Source organism: Thalassophryne amazonica, chromosome 3 (assembly GCF_902500255.1).
Source record: "Thalassophryne amazonica chromosome 3, fThaAma1.1, whole genome shotgun sequence".
In the NCBI taxonomy this organism is placed as follows: Eukaryota; Metazoa; Chordata; class Actinopteri; order Batrachoidiformes; family Batrachoididae; genus Thalassophryne; species Thalassophryne amazonica.
This window is the reverse complement of record NC_047105.1, coordinates 147,215,011-147,240,222: the sequence shown is the minus strand read 5'-3', so window position 1 is coordinate 147,240,222 and position 25,212 is coordinate 147,215,011. Positions and strand designations below refer to the sequence as shown.

The 25,212-nt window shown below is 43.5% G+C and overlaps 1 protein-coding gene and 1 long non-coding RNA gene across 2 annotated transcripts in view; one reads left to right on the top strand and one right to left on the bottom strand.

Moving 5' to 3' along the window:
- Window positions 1-25,212, bottom strand: part of LOC117507690 (calcium-dependent secretion activator 1-like) — a 547,099-nt gene that overhangs the window by 339,971 nt on the left and 181,916 nt on the right. Inside the window, 1 exon segment of the mRNA XM_034167504.1 lies at window positions 22,267-22,333. Within this exon segment, the coding sequence (XP_034023395.1) occupies window positions 22,267-22,333 (67 nt within the window).
- Window positions 32-23,901, top strand: LOC117507691. Its single transcript, XR_004559839.1, has 3 exons — window positions 32-130; window positions 22,662-22,669; window positions 23,891-23,901. It is a non-coding gene; the product is annotated as an uncharacterized LOC117507691 (long non-coding RNA).

Sequence of the window (25,212 nt, the reverse complement as noted above, 5' to 3'; positions counted from 1 at the left end):
ATGATCCAACAAAATAAAGATGAAAATAAAATGATAAAATAATGTTTTATTACTCTGTTTCTGATGTGCACCACATGGTGCAGTACCGACTAGAACCACTGGGTGTAAACTGGGCTGTCGGCAGATGCTGGTTAATCGTCAAGGTGTGACAGGGCCTTTAGTGAGGGAATCATACTGGACTTGGCTCTGCCCTTCGCTAGACGAGCCAACAACCTTCCTGGTTTATTGGCTGATTCAAGTAATCAATACTTAGTGTAGAAGACAGCGGCCTCCGCTTTCTGAGTGAGAAGGTTATCAAGGGCTGAATGAGCAGCATCTAACTCCGTCAACACTACCTCGGATAGGGAATGTTTATAGTCCTTTTCCAGATTAGAGATCTGACCCTCGAGGTCTAACTGTCGTTTTATTGTTTCTCTTTTTTGGCAGAAGTGTATGAAATAATCACTCCTCTAATACAGACCTTTGCTGCTTCCCATGTCACAGATGCTGACACATCGGGAGTGACATTAGTAGAAAAAAAAGAGTTCCAGATGTTCCTCCAAGAGGGCTAACAGAGCAGGGTTACTGAGCATTGTAGGGTTTTGTCTCCAGTATCTTGTGGATGGGTCATAATTGGGAGGTTTTATTTCGAGCCGAACAAGTGAGTGGTCTGAAATTGCTGTTGCATTTATAGTACGTATTTGAGCCCCGTCTAAGGCTTGTCTCGAGATGAAAAAGTAGTCAATCCTTAGTACTCAATCGTTGCAAATTTCTTTGGTAACTACAAACATTGTAGATGGCCGTGTAAATTTGGGTGGGTTTTGGTCCAGGTCAGGGTCTATACATGAATTAAAATTACCGCCCAAAATTGGGATAGATGAAATATTAGAAGAGAGATATGCCAGCAGCCTAAAATAGAAAGAATCTTCATACGTATTGTCACTAAGTTGCAAACCCCAGGTGAGTTTGTCACCTAGGTGAGTCCCACTGAGGTTACAATATCTCTTTTTGAAGGGAACCCTGGCCATGACAGCAGTTACAGATCCAGAAGGCTTACACAAATCAGGAAAAACAAAACCTCACATAAACCATGCATGAGGAGTTTCAAAGACTGAGAAATAATCAGACAGCGGGAAATACATGAGGACAGGACAGGACAGAACCTTCAAGAGAATCAGGCTCCAGTCCCTGAGTCAGGTCCAATGAACTCTGCAAAAGATTCCAGACAGCACGGACCTAAAGCCTGTTTTTACCATGCTCAGCATGAACCTTCAGAATAGACAAGAAAGCAATATCCTTTCGAGTGCAAGCCATGATGACTGGTTTTAAGTGGAGTACATTCACATGTAAGAGTGAAGCATTCGGACCAGTGTCTGAGTCTGCGCTGCGTGAGAGAAACACACTGAAATCTTGTGTAAAGAAAGCACTGATAAGTTAAAGCTGAGCCTCCAGTGATAAAACTCAGAGCACCAAGATTCCAGTGATAAACCTCAGAGGGCCAAGACTCCGGTGATACACCTCAGAGTGCCAAGATTTCTGTGATAAAACTCAGAGCACCAAGATTCCAGTGATAAACCTCAGGGGGCCAAGATTCTGGTGATAAACCTCAGAGTGCCAAGATTTCTGTGACAAACCTCAGAGGGCCAAGATTCTGGTGATAAACCTCAGTGGGCCAAGATTCCTGTGATAAACCTCAGAGGGCCAAGATTCCGGTGATAAACCTCAGAGGGCCAAGATTCCGGTGATAAACCTCAGAGCACCAAGATTTCTGTGATAAAACTCAGAGGGCCAAGATTCCGGTGATAAACCTCAGTGGGCCAGGATTCCGGTGATAATCCTCAGAGCCCCAAGTTTCCCATGATAAACCTCAGCGCACCAAGAGTCCTGTGATACACCTCAGAGCACCAAGATTCCAGTGATACACCTCAGAGTACCAAGATTCCCGTGATAAACCTCAGAGTGCCACGATTCCGGTGATTAACTTCAGAGCGCCAAGATTCCAGTGATAAACCTCAGAGGGCCAAGATTCCCGTGATAAACCTCAGAGTACCAAGATTCCCATGATAAACCTCAGAGCGCCAAGATTCCCATGATAAACCTCAGAGCGCCAAGATTCCCATGATAAACCTCAGAGCGCCAAGATTCCCATGATAAACCTCAAAGGGCCAAGATTCCCTTGATAAACCTCAGAGCGCCAAGATTCCCATGATAAACCTCAGTGCGCCAAGATTCCCATGATAAACCCCAGGGTGCCAAGATTCCAGTGATAAACCTCAGAGGGCCAAGATTCCCATGATAAAACTCAGAGGGCCAAGATTCCGGTGATAAACCTCAGTGGGCCAAGATTCCGGTGATAATCCTCAGAGCCCCAAGTTTCCCATGATAAACCTCAGAGCACCAAGAGTCCCGTGATACACCTCAGAGCGCCAAGATTCCAGTGATACACCTCAGAGTGCCAAGATTCCCGTGATAAACCTCAAAGCACCAAGATTTTGGTGATAAACCTCACAGGGCCAAGATTCCGGTAATAAACCTCAAAGCGCCAAGATTCCGGTGATAAACCTCAAAGCGCCAAGATTCCGGTGATAAAGCTCAGAGCGCCAAGATTCCCATGATAAACCCCAGAGTGCCAAGATTCCGGTGATTAACAACAGAGCGCCAAGATTCCAGTGATAAACCTCAGCGCGCCAAGATTCCCGTGATAAACCTCAGAGCACCAAAATTCCCATGATAAACCTCAGAGCGCCAAGATTCCCATGATAAACCTCAAAGGGCCAAGATTCCCTTGATAAACCTCAGAGTGCCAAGATTCCCATGATAAACCTCAGAGCGCCAAGATTCCCATGATAAACCCCAGGGTGCCAAGATTCCAGTGATAAACCTCAGAGGGCCAAGATTCCCGTGATAAACCTCAGAGGGCCAAGATTCCCATGATAAACCCCAGTGTGCCAAGATTCCAGTGATAAACCTCAGAGGGCCAAAAGTCCTGTGATCAATCAATCAACTCAATCAACTTTTTTCTTATATAGCGCCAAATCACAACAAACAGTTGCCCCAAGGCGCTCCATATTGTAAGGCAAGGCCATACAATAATTATGAAAAACCCCAACAGTCAAAACGACCCCTATGAGCAAGCACTTGGCAACAGTGGGAAGGAAAAACTCCCTTTTAACAGGAAGAAACCTCCAGCAGAACCAGGCTCAGGGAGGGGCAGTCTTCTGCTGAGACTGGTTGGGGCTGAGGGAAAAAACCAGGAAAAAGACATGCCGTGAAGGGGGGCAGAGATCGATCACTAATGATTAAATGCAGAGTGATGCATACGGAGCAAAAAGAGAAAGAAACAGTGCATCATGGGAACCCCCCCACAATCTACGTCTAAAGCAGCATAACCAAGGGATGGTCCAGGGTCACCCGATCCAGCCCTAACTATAAGCCTTAGCGAAAAGGAAAGTTTTAAGCCTAATCTTAAAAGTAGAGAGGGTATCTGTCTCCCTGATCTGAATTGGGAGCTGGTTCCACAGGAGAGGAGCCTGAAAGCTGAAGGCTCTGCCTCCCATTCTACTCTTACAAACCCTAGGAACTACAAGTAAGCCCGCAGTCTGAGAGCGAAGCGCTCTAATGGGGTAATATGGTACTACGAGGTCCCTAAGATAAGATGGGACCTGATTATTCAAAACCTTATAAGTAATAAGAAGAATTTTAAATTCTATTCTAGAATTAACAGGAAGCCAATGAAGAGAGGCCAACACGGGTGAGATATGCTCTCTCCTGCTAGTCCCCGTCAGTACTCTAGCTGCAGCATTCTGAACCAACTGAAGGCTTTTTAGGGAACTTTTAGGACAACCTGATAATAATGAATTACAATAGTCCAGCCTAGAGGAAATAAATGCATGAATTAGTCTTTCAGCATCACTCTGAGACAAGACCTTTCTGATTTTAGAGATATTGCGTAAATGCAAAAAAGCAGTCCTACATATTTGTTTAATATGCGCTTTGAATGACATATCCTGATCAAAAATGACTCCAAGATTTCTCACAGTATTACTAGAGGTCAGGGTAATGCCATCCAGAGTAAGGATCTGGTTAGACACCATGTTTCTAAGATTTGTGGGGCCAAGTACAATAACTTCAGTTTTATCTGAGTTTAAAAGCAGGAAATTAGAGGTCATCCATGTCTTTATGTCTGTAAGACAATCCTGCAGTTTAGCTAATTGGTGTGTATCCTCTGGCTTCATGGATAGATAAAGCTGGGTATCATCTGTGTAACAATGAAAATTTAAGCAATACCGTCTAATAATACTGCCTAAGGGAAGCATGTATAAAGTGAAATAAAATTGGTCCTAGCACAGAACCTTGTGGAACTCCATAATTAACTTTAGTCTGTGAAGAAGATTCCCCATTTACATGAACAAACTGTAATCTATTAGACAAATATGATTCAAACCACCGCAGCGCAGTGCCTTTAATACCTATGACATGCTCTAATCTCTGTAATAAAATTTTATGGTCAACAGTATCAAAAGCAGCACTGAGGTCCAACAGAACAAGCACAGAAATAAGTCCACTGTCCGAAGCCATAAGAAGATCATTTGTAACCTTCACTAATGCTGTTTCTGTACTATGATGAATTCTAAAACCTGACTGAAACTCTTCAAATAGACCATTCCTCTGCAGGTGATCAGTTAACTGTTTTACAACTACCCTCTCAAGAATCTTTGAGAGAAAAGGAAGGTTGGAAATTGGCCTATAATTAGCTAAGATAGCTGGGTCAAGTGATGGCTTTTTAAGTAATGGTTTAATTACTGCCACCTTAAAAGCCTGTGGTACATAGCCAACTAACAAAGATAGATTGATCATATTTAAGATCGAAGCATTAAATAATGGTAGGGCTTCCTTGAGCAGCCTGGTAGGAATGGGGTCTAATAAACATGTTGATGGTTTGGATGAAGTAACTAATGAAAATAACTCAGACAGAACAATTGGAGAGAAAGAGTCTAACCAAATACCGGCATCACTGAAAGCAGCCAAAGATAACGATACATCTTTGGGATGGTTATGAGTAATTTTTTCTCTAATAGTCAAAATTTTGTTAGCAAAGAAAGTCATGAAGTCATTACTAGTTAAAGTTAATGGAATACTCAGCTCAATAGAGCTCTGACTCTTTGTCAGCCTAGCTACAGTGCTGAAAAGAAACCTGAGGTTATTCTTATTTTCTTCAATTAGTGATGAGTAGAAAGATGTCCTAGCTTTACGGAGGGCTTTTTTATAGAGCAACAAACTCTTTTTTCCAGGCTAAGTGAAGATCTTCTAAATTAGTGAGACGCCATTTCCTCTCCAACTTACGGGTTATCTGCTTTAAGCTACGAGTTTGTGAGTTATACCACGGAGTCAGACACTTCTGATTTAAAGCTCTCTTTTTCAGAGGAGCTACAGCATCCAAAGTTGTCTTCAAAGAGGATGTAAAACTATTGACGAGATACTCTAACTCACTTACAGAGTTTAGGTAGCTACTCTGCTCTGTGTTGGTATATGACATTAGAGAACATAACGAAGGAATCATATCCTTAAACCTAGTTACAGCGCTTTCTGAAAGACTTCTAGTGTAATGAAACTTATTCCCCACTGCAGGGTAGTCCATCAGGGTAAATGTAAATGTTATTAAAAAATGATCAGACAGAAGGGAGTTTTCAGGGAATACTGTTAAATCTTCTATTTCCATACCATAAGTCAGAACAAGATCTAAGATATGATTAAAGTGGTGGGTGGACTCATTTACTTTTTGAGCAAAGCCGATAGAGTCTAATAATAGATTAAATGCAGTGTTGAGGCTGTCATTCTCAGCATCTGTGTGGATGTTAAAATCACCCACTATAATTATCTTATCTGAGCTAAGCACTAAGTCAGACAAAAGGTCTGAAAATTCACAGAGAAACTCACAGTAACAACCAGGTGGACGATAGATAATAACAAATAAAACTGGTTTTTGGGACTTCCAATTTGGATGGACAAGACTAAGAGTCAAGCTTTCAAATGAATTAAAGCTCTGTCTAGGTTTTTGATTAATTAATAAGCTGGAATGGAAGATTGCTGCTAATCCTCCGCCACGGCCGGTGCTACGAGCATTCTGACAGTTAGTGTGACTCGGGGGTGTTGACTCATTTAAACTAACATATTCATCCTGCTGTAACCAGGTTTCTGTTAGGCAGAATAAATCAATACATTGATCAATTATTATATCATTTTATTATTATTATATCAAGCTGATAAACCTAAGAGTGCCAAAGTTCCGGTGACAAACCTCAGAGGGCCAAGGTTCCGGTGATAAACCTCAGAGGGCCAAGGTTCCGGTGACAAACCTCAGAGGGCCAAGGTTCCAGTGATAAACCTCAGAGGGCCAAGGTTCCGGTGACAAACCTCAGAGGGCCAAGGTTCCAGTGATAAACCTCAGAGGGCCAAGGTTCCGGTGACAAACCTCAGAGGGCCAAGATTCCGGTGATAATTGACAGAGTGCCAAGATTCTGGTGATAAACCTCAGAGCACCAAGATTTCTGTGATAAACCTCAGAGGGCCAAGATTCCGGTGATAAACCACAGAGGGCCAAGATTCCGGTGATAAACCTCAGGGTGCCAAAATTCTGGTGAAAAACCTCAGAGGGCCAAAATTCCCGTGAAAAACCTCAGAGGGCCAAGATTCCGGTGATAAACCACAGAGTGCCAAGATTCTGGTGATAAACCTCAGAGCACCAAAATTTCTGTGATAAACCTCAGAGGGCCAAGATTCCGGTGATAAACCTCAGAGGGCCAAGATTCCGGTGACAAACCTCAGAGGGCCAAGGTTCCAGTGATAAACCTCAGAGGGCCAAGGTTCCGGTGACAAACCTCAGAGGGCCAAGATTCCGGTGATAATTGACAGAGTGCCAAGATTCTGGTGATAAACCTCAGAGCACCAAGATTTCTGTGATAAACCTCAGAGGGCCAAAATTCCCGTGAAAAACCTCAGAGGGCCAAGATTCCGGTGATAAACCACAGAGTGCCAAGATTCTGGTGATAAACCTCAGAGCACCAAAATTTCTGTGATAAACCTCAGAGGGCCAAGATTCCGGTGATAAACCTCAGAGGGCCAAGATTCCGGTGACAAACCTCAGAGGGCCAAGGTTCCAGTGATAAACCTCAGAGGGCCAAGGTTCCGGTGACAAACCTCAGAGGGCCAAGATTCCGGTGATAATTGACAGAGTGCCAAGATTCTGGTGATAAACCTCAGAGCACCAAGATTTCTGTGATAAACCTCAGAGGGCCAAGATTCCGGTGATAAACCACAGAGGGCCAAGATTCCGGTGATAAACCACAGAGTGCCAAGATTCTGGTGATAAACCTCAGAGCACCAAAATTTCTGTGATAAACCTCAGAGGGCCAAGATTCCGGTGATAAACCTCAGAGGGCCAAGATTCAAGTGAATAACAGGGAGAGTTCCCTGTTGAAAACAGGCAGTGTTCTGCTGTAATATTCTGCTAGCTGGATGTGGCCGCTATGACCGCGGCTAATTCATACAATGATGCTACTGCAAATCACCAACCCCACGTCATCCAACCTCTATTGCTGTAAGTGGTAGTTCTCACCGTGGCTGCAGTGTGTGTGTGTGTGTGTGTGTGTGTGTGGGTGTGCATGTGGGTGTGACAAATGAGATTCTCTACAACAGCACTGATGACACCTGAGGCCAACTAACAGATGGAGGGCAGTGGACCAGGTCTCTGATAGCTCCTTGGCCTCCGGCATTGTAGAGAAGCAGGAAGCTCAGAGCCCAAACCTCCACGTCATCAGCCAGCCCCTCCCTCCGTAGAAGAATCAAGCTGTCAATAACAAGCGACAGACGGACGCAACTCCAAAACGAATGTTAAAAATCCAAAAGCAAAAATTATGTCCAAGGTGCATTTTTATGAATTTACACTTTTATGTTTTTAAAAAAAAGGTTCCTTTAAGTAGTTGAATTTTAAAAAAAGGATCCTTTTTTAATGCATGCAGTACAAACCCTCTGCCAGCCTACAGGGGGCAGTCTCACACACAACAGCAACCTGAACAGTTGCATGAAGCACACACACACACACACACACACACACACACGCGCACAGAGTGTTTGTCAGTTACTATAAATACAGCTGGGAGCAGTGTGGGGCGCAGCGTTGGCGGCGCTCAGGATTTTCTAGCTGCGAGTGTCGGGCTGACTTGTGTTCACTCCACTTTGTCAATCCCCTGTCAACTTGTAGCTCTGAGACATGTCCTCTGCCACACAGCAGAGACGCATGCCGCCCTCGCTCCCCGCCCCCCGCCTCACAACGCAGAGCCACCAGGAAGTCGCTGCTCCGCCCCCCGTCTCCTGACAAAAGCCTGTTTGACGTCTCCATCATCAGCATGACAGCAGAGGCGAGACAGCTTTGGCTGCATCTGTCTTTGTGTCAGTGGACACTCACTCACGATATCATGTAGACGGGCGGATGCCAAATGCTGCTTGCTGCCATTACGCTCAATGAGACTCATCAAACAAGTCAAACAGACCAAAGAGCTACCACTCGATGGACGCCCGCTGATCAATTAATCAAAGTGACCAGCCATCAATCAGCATTTCAGACACAGCAGGCTGCTAACGCTGCGCGCACGGTACACCAGGATGCCGTCACCCAAAAACATCTCAAGTCTGTGAGGAAAACAAACAATCACACAATCAAACTAAATCACACAAACAAACAATCACACAAAACAAACAGTCACAAATTTGCATGTCTTTGTCATGATGACGTCAGCAAATGACATCATAACTTAAAACTTTTGATATATTCTGGATCCCGTCACCAAGCTCTTTAATGTGGTGTATTACACAACATGTTTTACTCAAATCTGAAATTTGACCTAATTGTATGTCATCTTTGACCTCAAGGCAAACGCTGAAGGTCAAGGTTGATCGCTTATCCCAGGTAATGGCTTATGGGCAAGACGATTCACTAAATTCATGCCAAATGTGGATGCAAAATTTTAAAAATTGTGACCAGGAAAGATGTTTTGGTGATTTAAGTGTTTGACCTTCCTGTGACCTTGACCCTTCCTCGTTTGTGTGATGATGGGTATCTTCCTAGGACTACTACATGTGAAGTTGCAAGAGTCTGCGAAACAAATACGAGGTCTGTTAGAAAAGTATCCGACCTTTTTATTTTTTGCAATAACCTTATGGATTTGAATCACGTGTGACTGCATCAGCCAAGCTTGAACCTTCGTGCGCATGCGAGAGTTTTTTCACGCCTGTCGGTTGCGTCATTCGCCTGTGAGCAGGCTTTGAGTGAGCAGTGGTCCTCCCCCCTCGTCGGATTTTCATTGTGAGGAAAATGTCTGAACGGCTGGAGCAGCGCTGCATCAAATTTTTCCAGAAACTGTGAGAGACAGCCAGGTGGACACCATTCAAAAAATTCAGATGGCTTTCAGGGACGATTTTATGGGCATCACACTGATTAAGGAGTGTTACAGCCGGTTTAAAGATGGCGCACAATGGCGGTCGACAGGCTGAAACGACCAGATCATTTCAAAACTGAATGCTGTGTTGATCTGGGACATCGTCTGACTACCAGAGAAATGGCAGAAAAGGTGGACATCAGCACTTTTCCGGCACATTCCACTGTTAAAGGAGATTTTGTCATGAAAACAGCAGCGGAAAAATTCGCCACGGAGCGGCTAATGGCGCAGAACGAAAGCACCTCCGTGTTGGTCTCACAGGACATGTGACATGCCCAGATCTTCGACAATTTCTCAGATACTCACTCGACTGAAAAGCCACCCAAAGCCGTCTGAATCTTCCGAATGGTGGAAGAGCTGGGCATGTCCCGTGAGACTTCCAACATGGAGGTGCTTTTTGTTCTGCGCCATTAGTGGCTCCGTCCTGACGCGCGAATTCCGCTGCACGTCTTTCATTACAAAATCTCCTGTAACAGTGTAATGTGCCAAAAAAGTGCTATGTCCACCTCTCTTGCCATTTCTCTGGTAGACAGACAACGTCCCGGATCAACACAGCCTTCACTTTGGAAATGATCTGGTCGCTTCAGCCTGTCGATGGCCGCTCAAAGCGCGGCGCGTCCTCAGCCGCTGTGGGCCGTCTTTAATCCGGTTGTAATGCTCCTTAATCTGTGTGATGCCCATAAGATCTTATGGGCTGGACCACTCCTCCCACAAAGCGTGCTCACAGGTGAATGATGCAACCGACAGGCGTGAAAAAACTCACGCATGCACACGAAGGTTCAAGCTTGGCTGATGCAATCACACGTGATTCAAATCCATAAGGTTATTGCAAAAAATTAAAAGGTCCGATACTTTTCTAAGAGACCTCGTATGCACACTGAGGAACATATCTTGCCAAACTTTGTTTGCCAAAATGTGAACAAGCAAGACTACCTCAAGGAATGATCACCATGAAGAGGGACTGACAGGTTCTTTGGCCTCCAGGTAAACCTTGAAGTTCATGCTCAATCGCTTATCGAAGGTAATGGCTAATATTTCTTGCACGCTTAAAGAAGTCTTGCTCAAGTGTCTACTTGTCCGCTGTGAAGATGATCCAAGATGACAGGAATGTGGAAGGACATATGGTTGTTGATTTTGCAAAAAGGATGGAAATGGCTGTGGTGAATACCTACTTTAAGAAAAGTGAGGAGCACGGAGTGACATATAAGAGTGGAGGAAGGTGCACACAGGTGGACTACATTCTTCATAGGAGATACAAGCTAAAAGAAATTGGAGACTGTAAGGTGGTGAAAGGAGACAGTGTAGTTAGACAGCACAGGATGGTTGTTTGTAGGATGACTTTAGAGGTGAAGAAGAAGAGAGTGAGAGCTCAACAAAGGATCAGATGGTGGAAGCTGAAGGAGGAAGACTGCTGTGTGAAATTCAGTGAGCAGGTGAGAGAAGCACTGGATGGAGTAAAAGCAATTTTGGACAACTGGAAAAGTTCTGCAGATGTGGTGAGGGAGACAGACAGGAAGGTACTGGGTGTGACATCTGGACAGTGGAAGAAGACATGGAGACTTGGTGGTGGAACAAAGATGTTCAGGAAAGCATAAGGAGAAAGAGGTTGGCCAAAATGAATTGGGACAGTCAGAAAGATGAAGCTGTACAAGAAGTTGATTAGTGAGGATGGAGAAAATGACTTGTACTGATTGGCCAGACAAAGGGACAGAGTTGGAAAGGATATGCAGAAGGTTAGGGTGGTAAAAGGTACAGATGGTAATGTGCTGACAAGTGAGGAGAGTGTGTTGAGAAGGTGGAGGTAAAATTTTGAGGAGCTAATGAAGGCTGGGTGATGTGGTGAGAGTAAATTAGAAAGTGCAAGAGATTAGTAAGGATGAAGTTAGGGCAGCTATGAAGAGGATGAAGAGTGGAAAGGCAGTTGGTCCAGATGACATTCCAATGGAGGCATGGAAATGTCTAGGAGAGATGGCAGTGGAATTTCTAACCAGACTGCTTAATAAAATCTTGGAAAGTGAGATGATGCCTGAGGAGTGGAGACAAAGTGTGGTGCTTCTTACAACCCCTGGCAAAAATTATGGAATCACCGGCCTCAGAGGATGTTCATTCAGTTGTTTAATTTTGTAGAAAAAAAGCAGATCACAGACATGACACAAAACTAAAGTCATTTCAAATGGCAACTTTCTGGCTTTAAGAAACACTATAAGAAATCAAGAAAAAAAAGATTGTGGCAGTCAGTAACGGTTACTTTTTTAGACCAAGCAGAGGAAAAAAATATGGAATCACTCAATTCTGAGGAAAAAATTATGGAATCACCCTGTAAATTTTCATCCCCCAAATTAACACCTGCATCAAATCAGATCTGCTCATTGACATTGACCCTATGCCATGACATTGACCCTATGTGTCTTTTTGCAAGGAATGTTTTCACAGTTTTTGCTCTATGGCAAGATGCATTATCATCTTGAAAAATGATTTCATCATCCCCAAACATCCTTTCAATTGTCCAAAATATCAACATAAACTTGTGCATTTATTGATGATGTAATGACAGCCATCTCCCCAGTGCCTTTACCTGACATGCAGCCCCATATCATCAATGACTGTGGAAATTTACATGTTCTCTTCAGGCAGTCATCTTTATAAATCTCATTGGAAAGGCACCAAACAAAAGTTCCAGCATCATCACCTTGCCCAATGCAGATTCGAGATTCATCACTGAATATGACTTTCATCCAGTCATCCACAGTCCACAATTGCTTTTCCTTAACCCATTGTAACCTTGTTTTTTTGTTGTGTGTTGGGGGGGCGTGGCTGGCTGTGTTGGTGTTCTTTTCTTTTCTTTGCTCTCCAGGTGGCATGAGGGCTGATTTGTCTGTGGAGAAAGTGCTGGCTGAAGAGTCCTCACCCTTATTAGCGTCATGTGGAACACCTGTGGCAGGGGCTCACGTGCGGCCTTGAAGACTTGCAGCTGGAGCAGATAATTGGATGGCGTTCTGCATATAAGTCATGTGTGATTTGAGCAGAACTGCCGGGAACTCGACCTTGTGACGTTTGTTTGTGAGACGCTGAGGACCGCGCCTGGGTTTGACATATCGAGCCCGTGAAGCAGGGAAGGGTGAGGACACATGCTGTCAGCACACGCTAAAGGTAATTAAGTGATTAAGTAATTGTTGATAGTATCTTGGTGTTTTGTTACACAGTAAACTGAGACTGTGAAGAGAATTGTGCAGCTTGCTTCTCACTGCGGTGGCGTGCAGGATAAGTGATCCTCCACTTGTTGTGAGAGGCTGCTCATTTGCATAAAGTTAAAAAGAAACATTGACCTAAGTGTGTTGCTGATAGCGTGTGTTATGCGAAAGATAGAGTTGTATCTGCTGACTCACCTCACCTTCTCTTTGCTCCACAGAGAATCGGTTCGTCGTGTCCACCTGGGGGGTGTTTGGCGGTGGTAGTGAGTCCAGGAGCGCCGGGCTTTAATCCTTGCGGGCGCTGGAGAACGTGCCACTTATCACTCCACCACAGGGACGCTTTTTATGTTTTACATTTGTAAGCACAGGTGAAAAATAAATTGTTTCTGTTGGGAACCGCCTTCTGGTTATTTTAACCGCTGGGTTCTGTCAGACGCAGGTCCGCTCCTCAACCCGCGTCGACACATAACATTTTTTCTGTTTAGGTGTTAATGATGCCTTTCGTTTAGCTTTTCTGTATGTAAATCCCATTTCCTTTAGGCGGTTTCTTACAGTTCGGTCACAGACGTTGACTCCAGTTTCCTCCCATTCGTTCCTCATTTGTTTTGTTGTACATTTTTCGATTTTTGAGACATATTGCTTTAAGTTTTCTGTCTTGACGCTTTGATGTCTTCCTTGGTCTACCAGTATGTTTGCCTTTAACAACCTTCCCATGTTGTTTGTATTTGGTCCAGAGTTTAGACACAGCTGACTGTGAACAACCAACATCTTTTGCAACATTGCATGGTGATTTACCCTCTTTTAAGAGTTTGATAATCCTCTCCTTTGTTTCAATTGACATCTCTCATGTTGGAGCCATGATTCATGTCAGTCCACTTGGTGCAACAGCTCTCCAAGGTGTGATCACTCCATTTTAGATGCAGACTAATGAGCAGATCTGATTTGATGCAGGTGTTAGTTTTGGGGATGAAAATTTACAGGGTGATTCCATAATTTTTTCCTCAGAATTGAGTGATTCCATATTTTTTTCCTCTGCTTGGTCTAAAAAAGTAACCGTTACTGACTGCCACAATCTTTTTTTCTTGATTTCTTATAGTGTTTCTTAAAGCCAGAAAGTTGTCATTTGAAATGACTTTAGTTTTGTGTCATGTCTGTGATCTGCTTTTTTTTCTACAAAATTAAACAACTGAATGAACATCCTCCGAGGCCGGTGATTCCATAATTTTTGCCAGGGGTTGTATTTTTAAGAACAAAGGTGACGTGCAGAGCCGCAATAACTACAGAGTTATAAAACTGATTAGCCACAGCATGACGTTATGAGAAAGAGTAGTAGAAGCTAGGCTTAGAAAACAGGCGACAATCTGTGAGCAGCAATATGTTTTCATGCTTCAACCTGCAATGTTTGCTTTGAGAATACTGATGGAGAAGTATAGCAATTCAAAGTATTTGTTTGAATTGCTGCCATCAGGCAGACAATACAGGGCACTTAAGGCCAGAACAAACCGACTTAAAAATGGCTTTGTGGGAAGAGCTATTTGTGCACTGAATGCTGCTGGACCTGCCATTTTATGATTGTGATTGAGTGTTTTTAACTAGGTTTTATGCAGAATTTTTTAGGGTTATTTATTTATTTATTCTATTTATTTATTTTAATTGTGCTTTTAAGAGATTGTTTTTAATTTCATTGTCATGCAAAGTATTTTTTTCTGGTGTCATGTACAATGATAATAATAAATTCTATTCTATAGAGCAGTGATTCTCAACCGGGGTGCCGCGGCACCCTAGGGTGCCATGATCGATTGTCAGGGGTGCCGTGGGTATTTTTCATATTCGCGATTATTTTTCATATTCGCGATTACCGTGAATTATTTATTTTATCCACAAAGCATAAAACGACTCAGAATCTGACGTCATTGTGCTGCAGCCTCGCTCTCGTCTTAAGGCGGGACAATAACAAGGAGGCTGACGGCCGATTAAAACAGTACCGTCTCCTTCAAAAGCCGTCTAAAATGCGGAGCTGTCGGTGTGTGTGTCTGTGCCTGTGTGTGCACGCGCGCGGAGTTAACAGGCTGCAGACTGCGAGGGAGGGGGTGGGTGAGGGAGGAGGTGGGTGAGGGAGGGGGTGAGTGAGGGAGGGGAGGGGGTGGGTGAGGGAGGGGGTGAGTGAGGTCGGGGGTGGGTGAGGGAGGGGAGGGGGTGAGTGAGGGAGGGGAGGGGGTGAGTGAGGTCGGGGGTGGGTGAGGGAGGGGAGGGGGTGAGTGAGGTCGGGGGTGGGTGAGGGAGGGGAGGGGGTGAGTGAGGTTGGGGGTGGGTGAGGGAGGGGAGGGGGTGAGTGAGGGAGGGGAGGGGGTGAGTGAGGGAGGGGGTGGGTGAGGGAGGGGAGGGGGTGGGTGAGGGAGATTCCTGAATGCAGGCGCGACACGTTCAGTGCGCAGCGAGCGCGGAGCAGAGAGAGGATTTTAAATGGAGTGAACATGTTAACAAAACAAAAACGTGAAGCTTTTACTTCTCTCTGAACTTTCTCTAAAGGTGTGATTCTGCCGTTACCGTCCTGTTCACACCATGTGCGCGTCGTATGCTGAATTTATGAGATCATGAGATGAAATAAACGGTCAAATATCTTTAAAAACATATTTAAAAAATTAGAATATATGAATGAACTGAGATACACACAAAAAAAAACAATGTTCAGACGCACAGATCACAAAAAGCAGGTGAGAACTCTGAACTTTAACAGCTGTTACTTTCCAAAGGTATTTATTTGTTCAGTCTTGAGCTTAATGTAGTGTTCAAGCACAAAACGTGACTGATGAGGAGAAACAATTTCAGAAATGCAACAGAAACAACCACAAATCAGAAAAAGTTGGGACTGTATGTAAAATGAAGATAAAAATAAAAATGTTGCACCATTCCCAGTTTCTCCACTCACAGAAGCCAAACGTTCTTCCAGTTGTGTAATTATACTACAATAGTAGAATATAAAGAAGGGGAAAAAAGAAAAAAAAATAGACAATATGTTCGTCAATCGCAATTATTTGTCTGACAATTAATCGTCTCCAGAAATTTCTAATCGTGACAGCCCTACTTGAGATCAGAGCGCAAAATGCTTGAGGATTTTCGAAATGCGATGTTTTCTGTATCGATTTTCTATTGCGATAATTGGGTTTTGCGCAAAACCAGAGGTAATAGAATTATAATATTATTTTGGTTGGTGGTGTGCCGCAGGATTTTGTAAATATAAAAAGGGTGCCGCGGCTCAAAAAAGGTTGAAAAACACTGCTATAGAGAAGGCTAGAAGGAGTTGTGGAATAGTATAAAGAAGTCTGGAGTGGTAGAGAAGTATGTGAACGTGATGCAGGACATGTCAAAGGTTAGTGTAACAACAGTGAGATACGCAGTAGGAATGACAGACTCATTCAAGGTGGAGGTGGAATCACACAAAGGATCAGCTCTGAGTCCTTTCTTATTCGCAATGGTGATGGACAGGTTGACGGATGAGATCAGACAGGAGCCTAGCCTGGAGAGGTGGAGGTATGCTCTGGAGAAAAGGAAAATGAAAGTCAATCAGAGCAAGACTGAGTCCATATGTGTGAATGAGAGGGAGCCCAGTGGAACAGTGCAGTTACAAGGAGTAGAAGTGGTGAAAGTAGATGAGTTTAAATACTTGGGGTCAACTGTCCAAAGCAATGGAGACTGTGGTAGAGAGGTGAAGAAGAGAGTGCAGGCAGGGTGGAGTGGGTGAAGTAAGGTGGCAGGAGGGATTTAAGACAGGAGGCAGAGCTGAAGATGTTGCTATTCTCTTTGGGAGTGACGAGAATGGACAGGATGAACATATCAGAGGGACAGCACAAGTGGGTCGGTTTGGAGACGTGCAGAGGAGGGAGCCAGGGTATATAGGGAGAAGGATACTGAGCATGGAGCCACCAGGCAGGAGGAGAAGAGGGAGGACAAAGAGGAGGTTTATGGATGTGTTGAGAGAGGACATGCAGGTGGTTGGTGAGACAGAAGAAGATACCAAGGACAGGGTGAGATGGAAACGGCTGATCTGCAGTGATGGCGCCTAATAGGAACAGCCAGAAGAAGAAGAAGAAGAAGGTCTGTTTCTTTGTACATGACCCAGCACACAGGAGCCTGAGTGTTGAAGACACCAGCAACTGAAGAAGGTCGATGCCCATGTGTCCCATGTGTCACCTGGCCAAGGACACACCTACATTCACCTGCTTAATGACATGCCCCATGTGTCATCTGGCCAAGGACACGTCCATGTGTCCCCTGGCCAAGTACACGCTCACGTTCACTTGGCCACGTGAGGGATCAGGGAGTAATCAATAACCTGACCGGTGAGTGATCAGGGAGAAATCAATAACCTGATCAGTGACTGCGTCAGTACTTCTATGTGCGTGATCAGGGATTAATGAACAACCTGATCTGTGACTGTGTGAGTACTTCTATGTGAGTGATCAGGGATAAATCAATAACCTGATTGGTGACTGTGTCAGTACTCCTACGTTAGTGATCAGGGATAAATCAATAACCTGATTGGTGACTGTGTCAGCACTTCTATGTGAGTGATCAGGGAGTAATTAATAACCTGATCTGTGACTGTGTGAGTACTTCTACATGAGTGATCAGGGATAAATCAATAACCTGATTGGTGACTGTGTCAGCACTTCTACATGAGTGATCAGGGAGTAATCAATAACCTGACCGGTGAGTGATCAGGGAGAAATCAATAACCTGATCGGTGACTGTGTCAGTACTTCGATGCGAAAGATCAGGGAGAAATCAATAGCCTGACCGGTGACTGTGTGAGTACTTCTACGTGAGTGATCAGGGAGTAATCAATAACCTGACCGGTGACTGTGTCAGTAATTCTACGTGAGTGATCAGGGAGTAATCAATAACCTGACCGGTGACTGTGTCAGTGATCAGGGAGTAATCAATAACCTGACAGGTGACTGTGTCAGTACTTCTACGTGAGTGATCAGGGAGTAATCAATAACCTGACCGGTGACTGTGTGAGTACGTCTACGTGAGTGATCAGGGAGTAATCAATAACCTGACCGGTGACTGTGTGAGTACTTCTACATGAGTGATCAGGGAGTAATCAATAACCTGACCGGTGAGTGATCAGGGAGAAATCAATAACCTGATCGGTGACTGTGTCAGTACTTCGATGCGAAAGATCAGGGAGAAATCAATAGCCTGACCGGTGACTGTGTGAGTACTTCTACGTGAGTGATCAGGGAGTAATCAATAACCTGACCGGTGACTGTGTCAGTAATTCTACGTGAGTGATCAGGGAGTAATCAATAACCTGACCGGTGACTGTGTCAGTGATCAGGGAGTAATCAATAACCTGACAGGTGACAGTGTCAGTACTTCTACGTGAGTGATCAGGGAGTAATCAATAACCTGACCGGTGACTGTGTGAGTACGTCTACGTGAGTGATCAGGGAGTAATCAATAACCTGACCGGTGACTGTGTGAGTACTTCTACATGAGTGATCAGGGAGTAATCAATAACCTGACCGGTGACTGTGTCAGTGATCAGGGAGTAATTAATAACCGGACCGGTAACTGTGTGAATACTTCTACGTGAGTGATCAGGGAGTAATCAATAACCTGACCGGTGACTGTGTCAGTGATCATGGAGTAATCAATAACCTGATCGGTGACTGTGTGAGTACTTCTACGTGAGTGATCAGGGAGTAATCAATAACCTGATCGGTGACTGTGTGAGTACTTCTACGTGAGTGATCAGGGAGTAATCAATAACCTGATCGGTGAATGTGTGAGTACTTCTACGTGAGTGATCAGGGAGTAATCAATAACCTGACCGGTGACTGTGTGCGTACTTCTACGTGAGTGATCAGGGAGTAATCAATAACCTGACCGGTGACTGTGTGCGTACTTCTACGTGAGTGATCAGGGAGTAATCAATAACCTGACCGGTGACTGTGTCAGTACTTCTACGTGAGTGATCAGGGATAAATCAATAACCTGATTGGTGACTGTGTCAGCACTTCTATGTGAGTGATCAGGGAGTAATTAATAACCTGATCTGTGACTGTGTGAGTACTTCTACATGAGTGATCAGGGATAAATCAATAACCTGATTGGTGACTGTGTCAGCACTTCTACATGAGTGATCAGGGAGTAATCAATAACCTGACCGGTGAGTGATCAGGGAGAAATCAATAACCTGATCGGTGACTGTGTCAGTACTTCGATGCGAAAGATCAGGGAGAAATCAATAGCCTGACCGGTGACTGTGTGAGTACTTCTACGTGAGTGATCAGGGAGTAATCAATAACCTGACCGGTGACTGTGTCAGTAATTCTACGTGAGTGATCAGGGAGTAATCAATAACCTGACCGGTGACTGTGTCAGTGATCAGGGAGTAATCAATAACCTGACAGGTGACTGTGTCAGTACTTCTACGTGAGTGATCAGGGAGTAATCAATAAACTGACCGGTGACTGTGTGAGTATGTCTACGTGAGTGATCAGGGAGTAATCAATAACCTGACCGGTGACTGTGTGAGTACTTCTACATGAGTGATCAGGGAGTAATCAATAACCTGACCGGTGACTGTGTCAGTGATCAGGGAGTAATTAATAACCGGACCGGTAACTGTGTGAATACTTCTACGTGAGTGATCAGGGAGTAATCAATAACCTGACCGGTGACTGTGTCAGTGATCAGGGAGTAATCATTAACCTAACCGGTGACTGTGTGAGTACTCTATGTGAGTGATCATGGAGTAATCAATAACCTGATCGGTGACTGTGTGAGTACTTCTACGTGAGTGATCAGGGAGTAATCAATAACCTGATCGGTGACTGTGTGAGTACTTCTACGTGAGTGATCAGGGAGTAATCAATAACCTGATCGGTGAATGTGTGAGTACTTCTACGTGAGTGATCAGGGAGTAATCAATAACCTGATCGGTGACTGTGTGAGTACTTCTACGTGAGTGATCAGGGAGTAATCAATAACCTGATCGGTGAATGTGTGAGTACTTCTACGTGAGTGATCAGGGAGTAATCAATAACCTGACCGGTGACTGTGTGCGTACTTCTACGTGAGTGATCAGGGAGTAATCAATAACCTGACCGGTGACTGTGTCAGTACTTCTACGTGAGTGATCAGGGAGTAATCAATAACCTGACCGGTGACTGTGTGCGTACTTCTACGTGAGTGATCAGGGAGTAATCAATAACCTGACCGGTGACTGTGTCAGTACTTCTACGTGAGTGATCAGGGAGTAATCAATAACCTGACCGGTGACTGTGTCAGTGATCAGGGAGTAATCAATAACCTGACCGGTGACTGTGTCAGTGATCAGGGAGTAATCAATAACCTGACCGGTGACTGTGTCAGTACTTCTACGTGAGTGATCAGGGAGTAATCAATAACCTGATCGGTGACTGTGTCAGTACTTCTACGTGAGTGATCAGGGAGTAATCAATAACCTGAACGGTGACTGTGTGAGTACGTCTACGTGAGTGATCAGGGAGTAATCAATAACCTGACCGGTGACTGTGTGAGTACGTCTACGTGATTGATCAGGGAGTAATCAATAACCTGACCGGTGACTGTGTGAGTACGTCTACGTGATTGATCAGGGAGTAATCAATAACCTGACAGGTGACTGTGTGCGTACTTCTACGTGATTGATCAGGGAGTAATCAATAACCTGACCGGTGACTGTGTGAGTACTTCTACGTGATTGATCAGGGAGTAATCAATAACCTGACCGGTGACTGTGTCAGTACTTCTATGTGAGTGATCAGGGAGTAATCAATAACCTGACCGGTGACTGTGTCAGTGATCAGGGAGTAATCAATAACCTGACCGGTGTCTGTGTGAATACTTCTACGTGAGTGATCAGGGAGTAATCAATAACCTGACCAGTGACTGTGTCAGTGATCAGGGAGTAATCAATAACCTGACCAGTGACTGTGTCAGTGATCAGGGAGTAATCAATAACCTGACCGGTGACTGTGTGAATACTTCTACGTGATTGATCAGGGAGTAATCAATAACCTGACCGGTGACTGTGTCAGTACTTCTATGTGAGTGATCAGGGAGTAATCATTAACCTGACCGGTGACTGTGTCAGTGATCAGGGAGTAATCAATAACCTAACCGGTGACTGTGTGAGTACTTCTACGTGAGTGATCAGGGAGTAATCAATAACCTGAACGGTGACTGTGTGAGTACGTCTACGTGATTGATCAGGGAGTAATCAATAACCTGAACGGTGACTGTGTGAGTACGTCTACGTGATTGATCAGGGAGTAATCAATAACCTGAACGGTGACTGTGTGAGTACGTCTACGTGATTGATCAGGGAGTAATCAATAACCTGAACGGTGACTGTGTCAGTACGTCTACGTGATTGATCAGGGAGTAATCAATAACCTGACCGGTGACTGTGTCAGTACTTCTACGTGAGTGATCAGGGAGTAATCAATAACCTGACCGGTGACTGTGTCAGCACTTCTACGTGAGTGATCAGGGAGTAATCAATAACCTGACCGGTGACTGTGTCAGTACTTCTACGTGATTGATCAGGGAGTAATCAATAACCTGAACGGTGACTGTGTCAGTACTTCTACGTGAGTGATCAGGGAGTAATCAATAACCTGACCGGTGACTGTGTGAGTACGTCTACGTGAGTGATCAGGGAGTAATCAATAACCTGAAAGGTGACTGTGTGAGTACATCTACGTGACTGATCAGGGAGTAATCAATAACCTGAACGGTGACTGTGTGAGTACGTCTACGTGACTGATCAGGGAGTAATCAATAACCTGACCGGTGACTGTGTCAGTACGTCTACGTGATTGATCAGGGAGTAATCAATAACCTGACCGGTGACTGTGTCAGTACTTCTACGTGAGTGATCAGGGAGTAATCAATAACCTGACCGGTGACTGTGTCAGTACGTCTACGTGAGTGATCAGGGAGTAATCAATAACCTGACCGGTGACTGTGTGAGTACGTCTACGTGAGTGATCAGGGAGTAATCAATAACCTGACCGGTGACTGTGTCAGTACTTCTACCTGAGTGATCAGGGAGTAATCAATAACCTGACCGGTGACTGTGTGAGTACTTCTACGTGAGTGATCAGGGAGTAATCAATAACCTGACCGGTGACTGTGTCAGTACTTCTACCTGAGTGATCAGGGAGTAATCAATAACCTGACCGGTGACTGTGTCAGTACTTCTACGTGAGTGATCAGGGAGTAATCAATAACCTGATCGATGACTGTGTCAGTACGTCTACCTGAGTGATCAGGGAGTAATCAATAACCTGACCGGTGACTGTGTCAGTACTTCTACGTGAGTGATCAGGGAGTAATCAATAACCTGACCGGTGACTGTGTGAGTACTTCTACCTGAGTGATCAGGGAGTAATCAATAACCTGACAGGTGAATGTGTCAGTATTTCTACGTGAGTGATCAGGGAGTAATCAATAACCTGACCGGTGACTGTGTGAGTATGTCTACGTGAGTGATCAGGGAGTAATCAATAACCTGACTGGTGACTGTGGCAGTGATCAGTGAGTCATCAATAACCTGATCGCACCTGAACCAGGACGAAGAATCTCTTCTTCCATCTCTTCCACACGTTCTTGCCGATCGCCCACAAATACCTGAGGGAGGAAACACAAACAACAGTGTTCAAATCCAAACAAAGGCCCTGACTGACCTCTGCTGGCACAACGAGGAACTGCATCCTCCTAAAAAACAAAAGAAAAGTCACGTGTTCCTGCGATTCCACACATGATCACGTTATCGAGGGAAACGAGTCAGAAATGATCCTCTTTTTATCAGTAGAACAAAGTCCAAGCTGACATCTCAACGCTGTTACATCACAAAAAGAAACAAATAAATCAGCACACAGCTGGGACCACAAGTATTTGGACACTACATTCATTATTTCATTTCTAGGTGCTCAAGGCTTCATTATTTCATTTATAGGTCAACAGGTAAAGGCTCTAGGCTTCATTATTTAATTTATAGGTCAACAGATAAAGCCTCTAGGCTTATTTATTTCACTAACAGGTCAACAAGTAAAGGCTCTAGGCTCGTTTATTAGATTTATAGGTCAGGAGGTAAAGGGTCGAGGCTTCATTTTTTAATTTATAGGTCAGCAGTTAAAGGCTCTAGACTTCATTATTTACTTTACAGGTCAGAAGGTAAAGGATCTAGGCTTCATTATTTAATTTATAGGTCAGCGGTTAAAGGCTATAGGCTTCATTATTTAATTTATTGGTCAACAGGTAAAGGCTCTGGGCTTCTTTATTAAATTTATAAGTCAACAGGTAAAAACTCTAGGCTACTTTATTAAATTTATAGGTCAGAAGCTAAAGGATCGACGCTTCATTATTTAATTTATAAGTCAGCAGTTAAAGGCTCTAGGCTTCATTATTTAATATATACGTCAGAGGGTAAAGGCTCTAGGCTTCTTTATTAAATTTATAGGTCAACAGGTAAAAACTCTAAGCTTGATTATTTTATTTATAGGTCAGGAGATAAAGGCTGTAGGCTTCATTAGTTAATTTATGGGTCAACAGGTAAAGACTCTAGGCTTCTTTATTAAATGTATAGGTCAGAAGGTAAAGGATTGAGGCTTCATTATTTAATTTATAGGTCAGCATTAAAGGCTCTAGGCTTCATTATTTAAATGATAGGCTAGAAGGTAAAAGCTCTAGGCTTCTTTATTAAATTTATAGGTCAACAGGTAAAAGCTCAAGGCTTCATTATTTTATTTATAGGTCAGGCGGTAAAGGCTGTAGGCATCATCAGTTAATTTATAGGTTAACAGGTAAAGGCTCTAGGCTTCTTTATTTCATTTATAGCTCAACAAGTAAAAGTTCTAAGCTTCATTGTTTCATTTATAGATCAACAGGTAAAGGCTCCAGGCTGTATTATTTAATTTACAGGCCAATAGGTAAAGGCTCTACATTTCATTATTTCATTAATAGGTAAACAACTAAAGGCCCTAGGTTTCATTACTGCATTTATATGTCAACAGATAAAGGCTCTTCAACTCTTCATTATTTTATTAATAGGTCAGAAGGTAAAGGCTCTAGGCTTCATTATTTCATTTATAGGTCAACAGGTAAAGGCTCTAGACTTCAATATATATATAATGAGAGCAGGAAAACAGACAATCTATAATGAGAGCCAGATAACAAGCTGGCCAGCAAGTATATATATATATATATATATATATATATATATATATATATATATATAGCTGTGTGGATGATTTGATTGGTGCTGTGTATGTCACGTGATGTGGATTATTCGTTCCATCTACTGTGCAATTTGGTTCCATACCTTTTGTACCACTGCACACTAGTGGGATCAGTGTTTAGCTAAACATGGCAGAGATTGTTTTGCTGATAAACGACTATGTGAACGAACTAATTGACGGTGCTAATTCTTCTAACACGCAAACACACACAAAGCAAATCCATTACGCCGTAAGCTGCCTGGAGGCACAAAGAGCTCTTAGAAGCTGGACAAATTTTTGATGTGAATTTTTGCTGGTGTGAGGAATACAGAAAGTGTTTTTTGGAAGTACATGAAGACAGTGCACGGCATCACGGACGACATCGTCAGAATGATTTTTGGACTCTTATTTAAAGTTCGTGTTGGACTGTTGATGCCAAAGCACCAGTGATTAACACCAAAATGTAAGCCCATTTTCTGTTGTTTATAAATTAATATAATATCAAATGACAAGGATCTATTTTAGCCATTATATAAAACAAATAACGAATGTTTTCACATTCTTTCAGTGGAATGAATATTTAAATCTGTGAAAGCTGGAACAAACCATTCAATGAGGCAAAATATTTGTACATTGAACTCATAGGAGGTATATATATAATATATATATATATATATTATATATATATATATATATAGGGATGGGCAAATTAATGCATTATTATCGAATTAACACATTAATTAATGAACTTTATCATGTTAATGTAGTTTTTTTTTGTTTTATTATTGTAAGAGTGTAAAAGTCTGTCACTGACTGCTGTTGCGCTCACAGGAACCGGTGTGATGAGTCCCTGACACCATAAAAGAAAAGAATTAGCAGATAAACCAACCAACATGCAGAAGGGTACAGACCTTTTACATGGCCACTTCCATTTTAAAGTGCTTCCAGACGGTGTAGTTGACAGAACCAAAGTTATTTGTAGCTGCTGCAAAGCTGAATTTTCTTATCACTGGAGTACTTCAAGTCTTAAATATCATCTAAATGCAACACATACAGATGATGCCAGCAAACTGATGAAACAAACTGCGGTGCGAGGCTTCGGTAGACTACGTTAGATGCAGCGTGTGGGAGAACTATTGATAAATAAAGGCAAGAGAACCTCGCAAATGCGACAGCGAAATGGACTGCTACAGACTGCAGGCCGATTAGTGTTGTGGAGGACGTCGGTCTGAGAGACATTCTGAGAATCACAACAAATGTCAACACGTATGAAATGGACACGTATGGCCA